At 29.3% G+C, this 14,781-nt stretch overlaps 1 protein-coding gene across 2 annotated transcripts in view; it reads left to right on the top strand.

Annotated features, from left to right (window-relative positions):
• Nucleotides 1-11,460, top strand: part of LOC124366015 (hemicentin-2-like) — a 314,241-nt gene extending 302,781 nt beyond the window's left edge. For both annotated transcript variants that reach the window (XM_046822208.1, XM_046822207.1), the window contains exons 5-6: nt 1,879-2,178; nt 8,287-11,460. In XM_046822208.1, coding sequence (XP_046678164.1) covers nt 1,879-2,178; nt 8,287-8,462 — 476 coding nt within the window. In that variant the 3' untranslated portion in view covers nt 8,463-11,460. The remainder of the gene's footprint in view (nt 1-1,878; nt 2,179-8,286) is intronic.
• Nucleotides 11,461-14,781: the final 3,321 nt, after the last annotated feature.

The following is a 14,781-nucleotide window of genomic DNA, read 5'->3' as shown; positions in this document are numbered from 1 at the left end:
TTTATTTGGAGAACTACCTTTTTTATAACCCAGGAGTAAAATACAAACACGTAAGTATGCTCCTATAGTTTTGTATCGTAAATACGTTTCCTTCTTAAAATTGAATCACTCAATTAAACTACTTAAAACTCAAATTATAAAACTTTCCATATTTAAAATTTTTTTATCAAATAAGTTGTTGAACTACGCAAAGAGAAGAACACGTGTTTGAATGGAACATATGAGAAGCGAATACGGTCTGTTTGTGTAAGCGATGTTGTTTTGGAGAAACCGTTTACAAACTTTTATTACTTTCCGGATTCATCTCGTACAACAACTGACGCATGTCGAAGTTTCCGGGAAAATGACTACCGTAACTTTCATCTTGTGGTGATAAACGATTTAACTCTTCATAATCTGTTAAACGGTGCCTATAATACCTTTATTTGTACGTTCTCTGGAATAAAATAACCAAATAAACTTGTTCACAATGTTAATTCCATATAACTAGAATTTTAGTAATAGTAAATAATTCACTAACTATTATAATTTATTCTTCTATACAAAATATGAAAACAAATAATATACTTAGTTTATAGCTAAGTATTCCCACTAAGAAATCATATATTCTAAAATTCACGTGTACATGATCGTATTTCATTACCTCAGAAATCGTAATTACAAATTCTAAGAATACTGTAATAAAAATGTATATTACTAATACAACGAAAATATATTTGTAACTAAGTAATCGTATGCTGTCATAAAAAAATCAATAGCATTTTATGCTTTAAATTGTGTTGTTAAAAGTCAAACTTAGGGTTTTTAGTTATTCTGTTCAATATTCGCACTTATTTTAATTACAAATATCTTAACTCTATAATATCTACTGAGTACTGTAATTTAAGTACACTCGTAGTAGTACTTAGTTTAAAAATATTAAAACTCAGTTTTCCATATGCAGATTGCAAAATACATACGTTGACGTATATTTACACAATACTATTCATTAAAATGGTTATTCCCAATTTTAGTTTGAGTATATGGTACCAAATTAAAAATTATCTAATAAATTCAGTAAAAAAATTTATTTTAATGTTATAATTTTTGAAAATTGTTATTAATTGTTCATGATTTATTACTCTAATGTTGGGGAAAAAAGTAAGAAATCATTGACCTCAATATAAATGTAAATATTCTAGCCTCAATAATCAAGTTAAATTGCTCATTTTTATGATGAAAGTGAATTTAAATTTGTTTACATTCAGTCATTTCAAAAAGATTTTATTTCACAGTATTTAAAAACTTTACAAGAGACTTATACAAAAGAAATACATCCATACACACTAAATGTAAACTTAACAATAAAAAAGAACTTAAAAAAAAATAATTTTGAAATACAATGGAACAACTCATAGGCAAAAGCCCGATGAAGGATGCAGATCAGATTAAAATAAAATAATAAAACAAAACTCAAAGAAATATTGAACCGCTACATGAATAATATATTAATAAAATATTCTTACAGAATCTATAAAACAAGTCATGGACGTAAAAATAAAAAAGAATATTTGGAGTTAACTATAAATAGTGATAAAAACGAACTAAAATATACACATTATTCATTATTTCATTCAAAAATTCTAAAACAACACTTGCTATCACTTCATCCAACAAAAATAAAAATATTTGCAACTTTTAAAAAAAAGATTAATGGTTGCTAAATGATCTAATTTAACAGAAATAATATTAAACCATCTTGGGGCATTAAAAGTAACAAATGTTTAAAAACAATTACATTAGGCTTTGGAACCGGAACATTCAATATACAGTTTCAAATACTACTGTCCGCCAAAAGGCATGTCCTTCAAAATATAATGTCTTTTTGTTTGTCAACAGTACCAAAGATCGAGATCCTGGGCGAGACTGACATCTACGTGAAGGCCGGAAGTATAGTTCAGGTCAAGTGTGTAATCACGCAGAGCCTGGAGGAGCCAGCATACATATTCTGGTACCATAACGGCAAACGGGTGCTGGACTACGACCGGAAGCTGAAGGACATCGTGTCAGAGAGAGTGTCGGCCGACACGACCGTTGGCAGTCTGGTCATCTACGAAGCCCGCCGTGAGGACTCGGGAAACTACACTTGCAGTCCTTCTAACCTGGACTCGGCGAGCGTCCAGTTACATGTCCTCAATGGTATGTATGCCACATTAACTAGACTAATCAAAGAAATCTACAAATCAACCTAACGCATTTACGTTCTCCAACATGCCATCATGGCTGTTTCAAAAGGGGTAATAGTGAGTCGATTCGCATAGTATACGCTTCCAGCGTAGTATTTCGTGACAGCGGGGAATTCAATTTAGAGATAAGTTAATTTATGCTTCTTGGCTTTGTATTATTTTTACAAATATCGCATTCCTTATTGCATTGATGTCGTACAAAGGATATCTTGGATATAGAAGACGATTTCAATAAACCGTGAATGTAATGTAAAATTGAAATTTTTTACTCAAATTAAAAAGAAGTACTTGGTTTGTATCATTAAAAATGGAATGTTTACCTATGAGATGACCACCAACAGAACCTGATATATATATATATATATATATATATATATATTATATATATATATATATATATATATATATATATATAAAACACATAACATTTTCATGCAACAAAAGGAATAAAGTAACTTTTTTGGAAATTTTCGGCTATTTTATGTATTGCTCTTGTTGATTTAAGTTTTATATTCCATTCCGATGACATTATCAGGAATGCGAAACTAAAAAAGAAGTACTTTAAAAGGTACTTATTTTTTAATTTTTCGATACCCCCGTATTACGTCTCTAAAAATGGAGTGATTGTTTCTCGATTTTTTATGAAAGTTAATTTGTGTATAGTTGTAAAAAATTACTATAATTCTTATAATATTTATTTTGGCAATAACTCCCATATAGTAACATATGAAAGCGTTATAATAATATGTATAATATGATTCATATAGTTTTATCGGCTACAAAAAATGTATAATAGCGTTCATTGAAGAGTTATATGATATTCATTGAAAATTATGCGTTTTCTTTGAGTAGAATGACGTTTTGTAAATCATAAAATGACTATTTGACACTATATTATAAACTTAGTTATTTATTATCCATAATATTTTTCATATAAGGTACATCATAAATATACCTTACAAGAAAAAGACTTAATATTTTACTAAGTATATATTCTTTAATATTTTTTTAATTTTCCCTTATGAAAAAATAATAAACGCTGTTAGCAACCAAGATAAACAGCAGAAATGAGTGGCCGGATGAGAGAAAAACCCGGGTTTCCACGGAGCCTTGTCACCTTTGTTAATTGTCTTGTAACGAGGGTATTTTGTGCCTCTGCTGGCTTTTAAGTTCTTGTATAAAACGTTCCGAGAGGTGAAAAAATCTCTGAGACTTTACAGAATATAACACACATTATCACATATAATTATGATACCATTAACCTACACTGGAAAAATCTTAATATTACTAAATATAATGGGTCTTTGGAAGTAACTTTTTTACTAAATATTTGTTTTTGGAAAAAAACATAAATATACAGCTTGTTTGTGAATTTTTTTGTTTTTCTACATCTTTATTTTTATATAAATACATAATAGTTTATGGCAGTAATATTTCTTCTATTATTTCAATTGATATACAATTTAATTGCTTCGAATACATAACCTTTATTACAATAGAACATTTTTTTTTACTAGAGATATTTGGACTTTAAAAAATATAAAATAGATATTTTAGTTTATATACCACACGTGTACCATTCAGTTCCTTCTATAAAACATTTGGTATGATATTCAATAAGTGACGGATGACAAAGGTTAATTTCATGTGTTTGATAAATTGTTTACAAAAATTCTGTTTTAGTTTGCCTTACTGACTTAAATAGTTTATTCAATCTAACTTTAATTTTGTGTAACTATTATTATAAATCTATTAATAACATATTTTCTTGTATTTAGTAGTTACAAAAATAGTTTCGATACATATTAATTCTATTTTCTATTATTCTATAAGTTCTATTAATTTAATACATTAAAATTTAGAATAAACTAAAAGACATGTAGAAATTGTTTACTTAAAAATGAGAAATAAATATTCAATATGATGAATAAATCTAAATAGATAGCTTTATTGTATTTTTTATATTTACCATGTTACTTGACTATCGATTGATATTGAGTTCAGTAGACCATGCAATAATGTAACTCAGTTGCCTTTATAACGTGTGCGTGTAATAGAGCATGAAGTTAACTGCCAACTTGTGTTTATATGCAACAAGCATTTACATTCCGTATGTACCAGGAAATAGCCATTATGATATGACATGATCATCATTATACAGTTATTATTTCATATATGATAGTAATACCATTGTTGTTTTACCATATTAAATATTAGTTCATACAACTTTTTAAAGGATACTTTGTAACCAGTCTTTCTTTATCGTTTGTAATACATAATTGGTACCGTAGTTCTCAATTATAACATAATTACCTACACTTGCTAAATATTTTAGTCTGTTCTTTTAATTTAAATAGCACATTTATACATTAAAAAAACACCAACGATTTTAATAACAAGAAATAGTTTTAAGCACATGAAGGAATAGCATATCATGTTAAATCTGGAAGGAAACAACGTCGAAACTAAAAGTGAATGTGTCCATAGTATGCACTTAAAGATTAGAACATTCTATATCCAACCTGAGACTCGGTGTCTCATTGAACACAGTAGAACATAAAAACAACGACCAGGATAACAAGAATAAACCATATACCTGTAGTTCCTGCGATTCAAATAAGTGGGCGAGAACTACTAATTGTCCCAAACTTTGGTGTAAAGGAAAAACTCTCTGTAAAATATTAACCTTGTAGTGTGTAAGAAAACGTTTAATTATCTTTTTTTGCCTACTAAAATTCCATATATTCTTTATCCAAATACTCTACATTTATAAACTTGGGAGATTCCGTACATTTATTTCAATTTCGTACAGCACGAATATTTCCATCATAGTTACTGAAAAAAATTTACACTAAAAGGATAAAGTTTTGATAAAGCGTAATATAATCTAGAAACTTTTTTATTGAAAAAATCGTAACGAAACTTAAAATATTCATTTTATTGGCCAATGCCAAATTAAGGCCGGTATCCAGTGAAATATGACTGACCATTGTGTTCAAACCTAGCACCTAGGATGGAGGGATTTTGTTTATCCCCGGTATATTTTGATAGGAAATATCTTATCTAAACTTTATATGGATATTTTATGCAACACACAGGAATGAAATTGGTTTAGATCTGGAGAGATTAGGAAGCCTAAGGTGGGCACAAATTGTACGTAATATTTTATTTTACGGTTTACTTACGATTTCCGATTTTTCAAATACGTAGTTTAAACCTGCAAAGGATCTACGTTGGAAAGAATGAATTTTCCCAGTGTAAACATATTAAATATACTTTCTTCTGGGAGCATCGTTATTGAAAACTGCTTTATGAAAATTGTGTCTTTATTACTTTCATAATAAAGCCAAGATACAATTTTTATCAAATATTCTTAAAAGAGGTGAAGCCCTAAGAGGGGAGCAGTGAATATCTACTATGGTAAGCACCGTTGTCAGAAACAATCTTCTCCTAGAGATTTTAGGTAAGAACCGGTAATAAAATGATACCTTGTCTACGGTTGTCATGGTCTCTTGGCTTTTTTATGTATCAAAACTGAGTTATTTTTACGTTTTTGGGTAATTGAACTGCGCTATAATGTGGAAACACAATAAAACCTTTTTATCATTCTATAATACTGTACCCTTTAGTCGTTCTGCAGGGTATTTCAATAATAAAATATAATGTTAAACAATGGCGATCAAATGTTTTTGAATATGTGTGTAATATTTATTATATTCAAGATTTATAGTAACTTCTAACACTAGTGTAATTAGAACCTAACAGAGTCTTATTAAAATGAAGTCGTGTCCATCCACCTATCCATCTTCATCTATTGCATAACTCTTGATAGACATGTGTTAAATGAATTATAATTTTGTACTAAGGTTTCTATTTCTCTTAGGAAAAACGTAATAGTTTTAAGATTAACATATAAAAAAATAGTTTTATCTGTGGAAGGTATTGATCAAAAAGTTTTAGAGAACCTTTTGATTAATTATCTCTTCTTAGTCCAAAGAGGATATCTGTTGGTTTCGAGGAAGTTAGTTCGTCTGTGAGATAAATCTTTCTTTACGTTTTGTCTCTTCCATTGATAAAGATTTACATCGGTTTATTAAGTTCAGATCGTTCAATTGTAGTTTCTCCGGATACATGAATTGGTAATTATGTAAACATATCTACTGTATTTTTCAGTGAGAAGCGATGTATTAGGGGGCTTTCAAAATCCATGCTTTGAGACAGCTGATCGTAAAGTCTTTAATAACTTTTTACGGTGGTTTCATTCCTGGGTTATGAAGTAAAGGTAGAGCAGTTATCCTACAAGTTAATGGACTTTTTGTTCTTAGAAAGATTTCATTTTTCACTTCATAAATTTAATTGGTGAACCTTAGGAGTACTTTCTATTTGCTTATGTTCTTTCCAACAAGACATAACATTTAAAGAGGCAGGTTAAATTCGGATGTACAGCGATGTAAAAGATTTCCTCATACCGATAATGATTATTTAATTTAATATACAATCTCAAATATTCATAGAATCACGATAGGGGTGTTCAAAATCAGATAAAAGAGTATTCTAGGTAGACCTAGATATCCATCAAACCTTAAGGACCATTGAGGAATCAAAATAAAAGAGTTGGAATTTTGGGTATCAGATCCTTTCCTATTATTATATAATTGCTTTCCTGTCTAATAACTTCTCCTGCTTACTCTGTCGTGAAGAATAAATAATTTCGCATTCTATTGGGAGGACCCAAACTGTAATAAAACATTTGTTGAATAATCCACAATGTTTGTTGACGGTGTAAACAGCAAAATGAGGAAACCGTGACTAGTATTTGTTGCAAATAACAAACAAAACTATGCAGAGCTAGCAGTTCCACTGAGAGTCCCCGTGCTCGTAACGCATATTTTATGACTTGCAGGTGAATGTGCGTTGCCGTAGGGTCCACATCACTGGCAACGGGCCGAGCAGACCGTAAGCTTTGGCCCTTCTGACATTACGTACACTAAGTTAATAAAATCCCTTAAGGAATACGGAAAGTTTGTAATTTTGTAAAATTATCTCATAACAGTTACGTAACATATTACATGTACACTAGTTGTTTACATATGATTTATTGCAATTAATCTGGATTCTCTTTATATAGCACAAACTAAACCAGTAGACAAGCGACTTGCTCTGAGCAATACTTGTTAAACAACAGTTAAGTAGTTCTATTATTAAAAAAATAATCATAAAATATTAAGCTTATTCATTTATTGGTAAAAGAGCCAAATCATTGCATTTACATACTAAATAATATTTTTTTGCTAGATTATATGGTTACAGGATAAAATAATAAATTACTCCATATCATGATTTATAATATTATTCTATTTATTGCATATTTGTACTCCCAAACAAACGATGTTTCCGTTAACAACATTTAGTGGCTAATTTGCAATATATGTTCTTTGTCACGCTAGTGCAATTTCTCATGTTTCTTGGAATAGTGATCTTTAAAACATTTGTATTTAAATAATATTTAGGGTTATTCTATTTTGTTATGTAATTATTCATGTCACATTTGAAAATAATCTATACAATATTGCTTAATGTGTAGCTAAACCGATATTCATATCAAACTGTATCATCCTTTATATCAAATCCGTCCTTACTGGACAGTGTGGTTTGAACTGGTAAAAAACCTCAGTCACTAGTCATAGCCTCTATATAATGAAAACAATGTCAATCGTTTAACAATTTTAGTTTTTATGTTATGCTTTTGCAAGCTTTCTTATTTTAATTCCACAGTTTGTAAAATTCCTTCTTTTTAATAATTTTATAAACTTGTTTATGTTTTCCTTTTTGGTGGAATAAAATGCTTAAATGATGGGAATCGTATGCAAAATTTGCAACATAATTGTATTATGCAGTTTGGTTCATATATATTTTTGGTTTTCAATTAAACATGTAAACTCTGAAACATGACTGTGACTGTAAACAGTACTAAACACCAATGAACTGGTGCAGTACAGCCAGATGTTGCGAGAAAACAATCGAAAATTCTATTGTGAACTTACGATGAGTTCTGTTACAGATGAGCACCCGGCGGCGATGCAGCGCGGGAAGAATTGCGCCTCCCCACTCCCAGGAGTGTGGTGGGGGCCGTTGTCTGCAGGCCTAGGCCTCTCCTGTTGCCTCTCCCGCCGTTCCCTAGTGGTGGCCGTGGCCTCCATGGTGCTTCTAGGACACCTGGTCACCCGTCTTACATGAGTCTCTCCATACCCGCCGCTGTACATAGCGTTTATGTGAATTATTGCTCATCCCCCACCAGTGCGCGCCAGTGTGTCGTGAGTGCCGAGACTTCACCACTGGCTTGTACATGACGCCTCTACCGACACTGACTAAGGGTTGGAAGCTGTAGGAAAACGTGGCTCAAGTCTAGTACTTTCCGGTTTGTAATGGCACATATAAATATTTTTCTTAGGTTGTAACAGATTTAAACGCATTGTAAATATGATCCTATTGAAAGTTTTTCAATTTCATTTTACAAAGTAGTAATTTTATTCATGTCACAAATTGTGTCAATGTTTTGTAAACACACTACTGATTAAAACCTTTTGTTCCCGCCTCTTTTTCCTACTGTTTCCAACCAATGCATATTCCTTTGTGTGTATTCAAGGTTCGCCTAACGATGCAACAACTGGAGGAAATTTTATGGAATATTAACTCATCAGATTGTAAATCAAAACAATTCATTTATGGTTGGTATTTTTTGTCACTGATTGTATGATGTAAGTTTTGCTTATTCATGTAGGTTGTTATACATATATACATAAATGTAAATATATTGTTAAGCATTTATAATAAATTATAAATTTTCCAGACAATTTCAATTGTGATGATAATAATTTTAGAATACTCGATAGTAATTATTTTCCACTTAAAACTAGTAAAATAGTATTTCAAGATATGCTAATGACGTGTGGTACAATACAATGGTTGTTTTATTTCGAAAGCAAAATACATTGATTACTAAAATGTTGTGCATTGGTTTGTAGATATATGGAAATTCATAACAAAATTAGAAACCCTAAAAATGACGCATGTATATATGTAACTTAAAATATTAAAAACTAAAATCGTATACACATTTATTTAAGTTAATCTAAAACGCTGTAGGTTTACTTAATAAGCTCTTTACGATTGACAATAAATTATCAAATATTAAGACATATTTTGTAAATCAGGTTATAAATTTCAAAAAATTAAATAAAATTCAGGGTGCGTATATATGTTTAAAGCCTTATAATTTATAAAAATTATTTAATAATAATTGTAAAAATCTGTAGTAAAACTTGATTGTTTATCTTTGCGCCGTTTGACTCAGAAGATTGCAAAACTACTACTGATCGTGAATATGAGTTGCTTGTGTTACTTAACGTGTGAAACTAAAAAAATTATATTTTTATCTAATATTCAATGAATAACACAAATATGTAATATATGTTCCCTATGCAATCGACAAAACTGAAATTACCTGTAAATACATTAACGTTACCTGTATAATCTTTAACGAACGGTATTGAATTTCCATAAGAGGTAAAAGCGTTTATTATTAATTAGTTTATTAGAATCACACTACCTAGTTTTCATTCAAACTGCAAATGATAAAATGTCAAAAAAACTGTACCACGATTTTACAGGTGTTATTGTGTAAAAAGTAAAATTTATATTTACGTATGAAATACGGTGTTTATATTAACTATAAGGTAATATTAAGAATAACTATAGTGTTACCAAGATTGTGATGTATATTAGACTGTGAAAAACAGTTGCTGGCAGTGCTATGATTGACACATGAGGACGTATATCTTGACTACTTTCCGATATAAATAATATAAATGTCCATCTTGTAAATACAAACAGTAATTTTATGCTAAGGAACTATTTAATAGTTAATGTTGATTATTATATATTTTAAGCAAATGTTTTAATTTATTTTGTATATTTATTTTGTTTTTGACTTAACGACGCTTAGCCAAAGATGTTATAATTGTGGTGTTAATCCTATATTTTATCCACTACCTCCAATCATCCGTTACTTCCAGTAACACTCTTCATCAGTAATAATCCTTCGTAACTATATGGGTATTTTAAATTGATTTTTATAAGCAAAAAGGGTCCTTTCTTATTCAAATGTACCATTAGCAATAATATAGATATATTCAACGTTTACAGTAATATTTAGTTTTATAATGTTCAACTCTAATGTAACCTGAAATAATACTGGAAAATATTCTTACAGTCTTCAACCGTTTAAACGGGTAAATATGTTACTATGCCAGATCAGTGAAATTATAAACATTTAGTTGTTAATCTCTCAACACTTTCTTATCTTAAAAAGATCCTTGTTGATAAACCAGAAAAATGTAGTGTGTTATAAATAAAACAAAAAACTGTTTTATTTCAAACGGTTTAAGTACGTAGCCTATATCAGTAACAAAAAATGCTTGTACACGGTATTGTTCAGTATACTTGTTTAATTTTAACATGCATACAATATTATAACATATTTTAACAATTTTCTGTGAACATGTATATCCATATAAAGCGAAAAATGTTTGCAGACTATTATATATTTTTTCAGTAAGCACACTACCTAAAAAAAGAAAATTTACAATTCAAGGCAATTCGTTTCTTGGATATGTTATAGTTATTTATCCAAAAAGTATTAAAAGTTAAGGACACCAAGTATAGTGTATGATAATAATCGTCTACTACATTCCAAATTTTGGAAATAGGGTTGAGTTGAACATATTAAAATACGGAAATGATATTTAAATAATTCAAATTGTTCTTAAATATAGTATTCACAATCTCAATAAAATTTTATTTTATTTCTAAAATATTGACATGTGACCATAATTGTCCAACAAAATTACACAGTATAAACTATACTGCGAATGTATTTTTCTAATTTAGCGTAGTTTGTTTTAACCGTAAAAAATCACTCGATATTCAAATTTTTTATTTATTTTCATTTTCTCAAGTTTATTAATCTCGTTTGTTTCTTGCATTTTTTACTATCATCCCATTTTCCCTCTCCTTTTAAGCATATGACCTGTTAAACAGCATGTGAATTGGCTTCAGATGCCCTTTTTAAAGAATATATGTCATGGTTTATGGGTTAAATCTTAAGGATGTTGGGGTTTTGGATTATAATTTTGTTTTATTTATGCGTCTTATTAAATAAAGTGTTTTACTATCACAGTGTTTTATTTAACATCCTTTAGCTTGAAAAAATAAACGGAAATCTGTGCCAAATAAGTTGAATATTAATCTACAAGCAAAAATTTAAGCTTTGATTGTGTTAGATGTACAGAAAATAAATAATTGATACGGACTAAGTGACGTGTGTTTCAACGCTAAGTTACTCCAATACTGCAACAAGCACAGGTTCGATATTCTTCTACGATATTCGTAATTTGTAATTAAAAAGAAACGCCCTTTTTGTTAGTATATAATAAAGTATCGTGCCAAGTGACGGCACTAGCTTTCCGATCGTTCCTCCATTCTTCCTCAGCATCATCAGCGGCACTGTACTTGGAAAACGTACAATAGTTTTAGCTAAAAGGTAACATACTATCACTTACTACATCACTTGTGGAGAAATTAAATTAAATTTAACCTTGCAAATTCATAATCTCTATATTAATAATCTTGCAAGTTATCTATTATTAAGTATATTATCTACTCTTAAATTAAAAGAATAACATAACAGAAAAGTGTATAACACTTTATTAGATTTAGTTAGCTCAGAGCAAAATATTAAATACAAAAACATTTAAATGTAGGCACATTTCATAATGTATTATTGTCGAACTGTATAACTATGTATTATAAGGTAACTATTTCTTTTGGCGATGTATGTATGTTTTGCACAGGGAAAGACATTCTCGTTTCTCCTCACAAACCAAAGCTTCAGGCTTGTTCGCTCTGTAGCCGCTAGGGGCGGAACTATCATCGCGGTCATTTTGATGTCAAGACTTTCCTTTCTCCGTTCGGAGGCTATTCAGGCGTGCTAGTGAGAGGTCACTGTTGCTCCTTGTTAAAGTTACACCTTTTTTGGCATTCTATGGATGTATTTTTTCTACGTGCTTTCAAAAATAATTCTTTACCGAAACGTAAACAACCCGTAATATAAACAGCTGATCTGAACTAACCAAAGTTGACATTAATGAAGAATCTTTTAGGAGAGATTAAAAGGGAAACATTAACTACACTAACGTACGATAATATATATGATAAAGAAAATAAAAAAAACTTTGCAAATAGACTAAAATATATGGTAAAATACTGGTTTATATAAATCTATGAACTATTAATTAATTTTATTTGCGATTCCAACGTAAAATGTATTTATTTACCTCCTGATGAGATTAAAATAAGGATTAAAAGTAAATGAATTAGATCTTTTATAGCCAACAAAGCCGTAGTGTAATTTAATTCTGGTAGAAAATTAGTCTTTCTGTTGATTAAAATTATAACTTTATTCAATTACATTTGTAGTACTTTTCCTTACATTCACGAAAAAAAATTTACATAAAAACAGAATGGAAAAAAGATTTGTATTAAGAAAAGTCAAAATCAATAATTGTTTTTTTTTTAAAAGATAGATTAAAATTTAACAATGTCAAACGATGAAACGTAAGTACAACGAGATATGGGACAAAAATACATGCTGTGTTTATAATATTTTTAACAAAATCACTTTCCAGAATTTTTATTTCTTACCTCAATTATTATAAGCCCATAATTTCATTATAGAAATATAATGATAATGAAAATGATGTAATTATTTTAGAAATACGAACCTGTAGTTGAAAGATACGGACCAAATTATAGAAACTAATAAAAACGATAATAAGGAAAATGTATAAATATTTATTACTTTAATATTTATAAGTCACTGATCATTGTAATATGAAAACGTAAATAATTTGATAAAATGGGTATACAATTATTATAAAATAATTTTTAGAAAATTAAAGAATTATGTTTCTCTTTTTTAATTTGAAAATAAAAAATTTCCATTTAATAAGTATCTAATATATTTTAAATATGTATGAGTGTAAATTTTATATTATTTATATTATAAATAATATAAATATATATAAAGTAATAGCCCATTATAAGAAGTAGTCACCTCTGTCGGTCAGTCCCAGAACTGCGTTTCCGTTTTTCTCAACAGACGCATATCTTTCTTTGCTATAGCCTTTGGCAATATATATACTCGTATATATGACTGATATAGTCTAATGGATGAGTTCAAATACGTAGAATGAACATTAGTTAAAAGGCTTAATAATTTAAAGTCTCATCAATCCACTTGGCTTCAAATCCAATTTTCCTATGTTTTCACCGAGTCATGGTTTGTGTAAGACTTTTAGTGAACATGTTTTTTAAAAGATATTAGTGGAACGTATTAACTTTTAAATATTGGAACAAATGAGTAATCTCAGTTATTGGAGCCTGATTCAAGAGCCTACTTATAGCCATCCTTGCATAATGTCAGCCCTACGTATACGATGCACATATGCAGGAATATATTTTCAGGGATATAGTTATACATGAAGTGTAGCTGTCCAAGACGATCATATATTCTTAAAGCATTAATATTTATGCTCTTTAAATTTTTTTAGAATCACACCGAAATATTTAATAAGTTTTCTACTAACTGAAGCTAATTTACATAACTCTTCAGTTTTTCTAAAATTTCTATTGTAAATAGTATTAAACCGTTGGTTATCCATAATTTATCAAAGGGATGTTTACCAGCTAGTCTAACAGTGTATAACTTTTCCTGAGTGCTTTTAATTTCCTCTGATTATACCTTGTCGGAACCATCCCAGATTTGTTACTGTTATACGTCCAAATGACAATAAATAAGCAAAACACATTCTATACATCGTATGAGAGCGTGCAAGGTTGATGATATTCCAAATTTAAACATATATTTACTAATTAATCACACATTGATATTTTCCTGGGGAGTTGAAATATAGATTGAATAGGAGTGTGATGATGACTATTATAGCAAAGTATATATTTTTATCTGATCGTAAAATTTAAATCCCCAAATATGGTAACTTAGGGACCAAAAATAAAAGCTCTTTATGGACCAAAATGTCAATCACCCTTCTGGTTAGTTTCTAGAATCTGAAAACTCTTTATGAAAGGGTACCTTCATAGGGTGAAAAAGCCTTGTAATTAAAGACCACGGAATCTTTGAAATAATATCCCTTTTATTCAAGATAATGCGAGGGATCAGGTACAAGTAAAAAACAAGAATGAATCTACAAGCTCAATTTAAAGAATATCTGTTTTTAAATTAAACGGTCAGAACTACCATTACATTCGCATTTATATTTAAGCTATAAACCAATTTAGAGAAGATCTTTCTTTAATGTAGTTTTATCTTGTATATGAGATCCTAATGAAACAATAATTCTTTTTGCTATAAATTTAACGATGTGCTCCAATTGTATTAGTTAAAATTATTATGTTATTTATATCTATTCACAATTTA

The sequence above is a fragment of the Homalodisca vitripennis genome, chromosome 7, assembly GCF_021130785.1.
Source record: "Homalodisca vitripennis isolate AUS2020 chromosome 7, UT_GWSS_2.1, whole genome shotgun sequence".
NCBI classification, from domain to species: Eukaryota; Metazoa; Arthropoda; class Insecta; order Hemiptera; family Cicadellidae; genus Homalodisca; species Homalodisca vitripennis.
The sequence above is the reverse complement of the archived record's forward strand: the minus strand, read 5'-3'. Positions and strand labels throughout refer to the sequence as shown.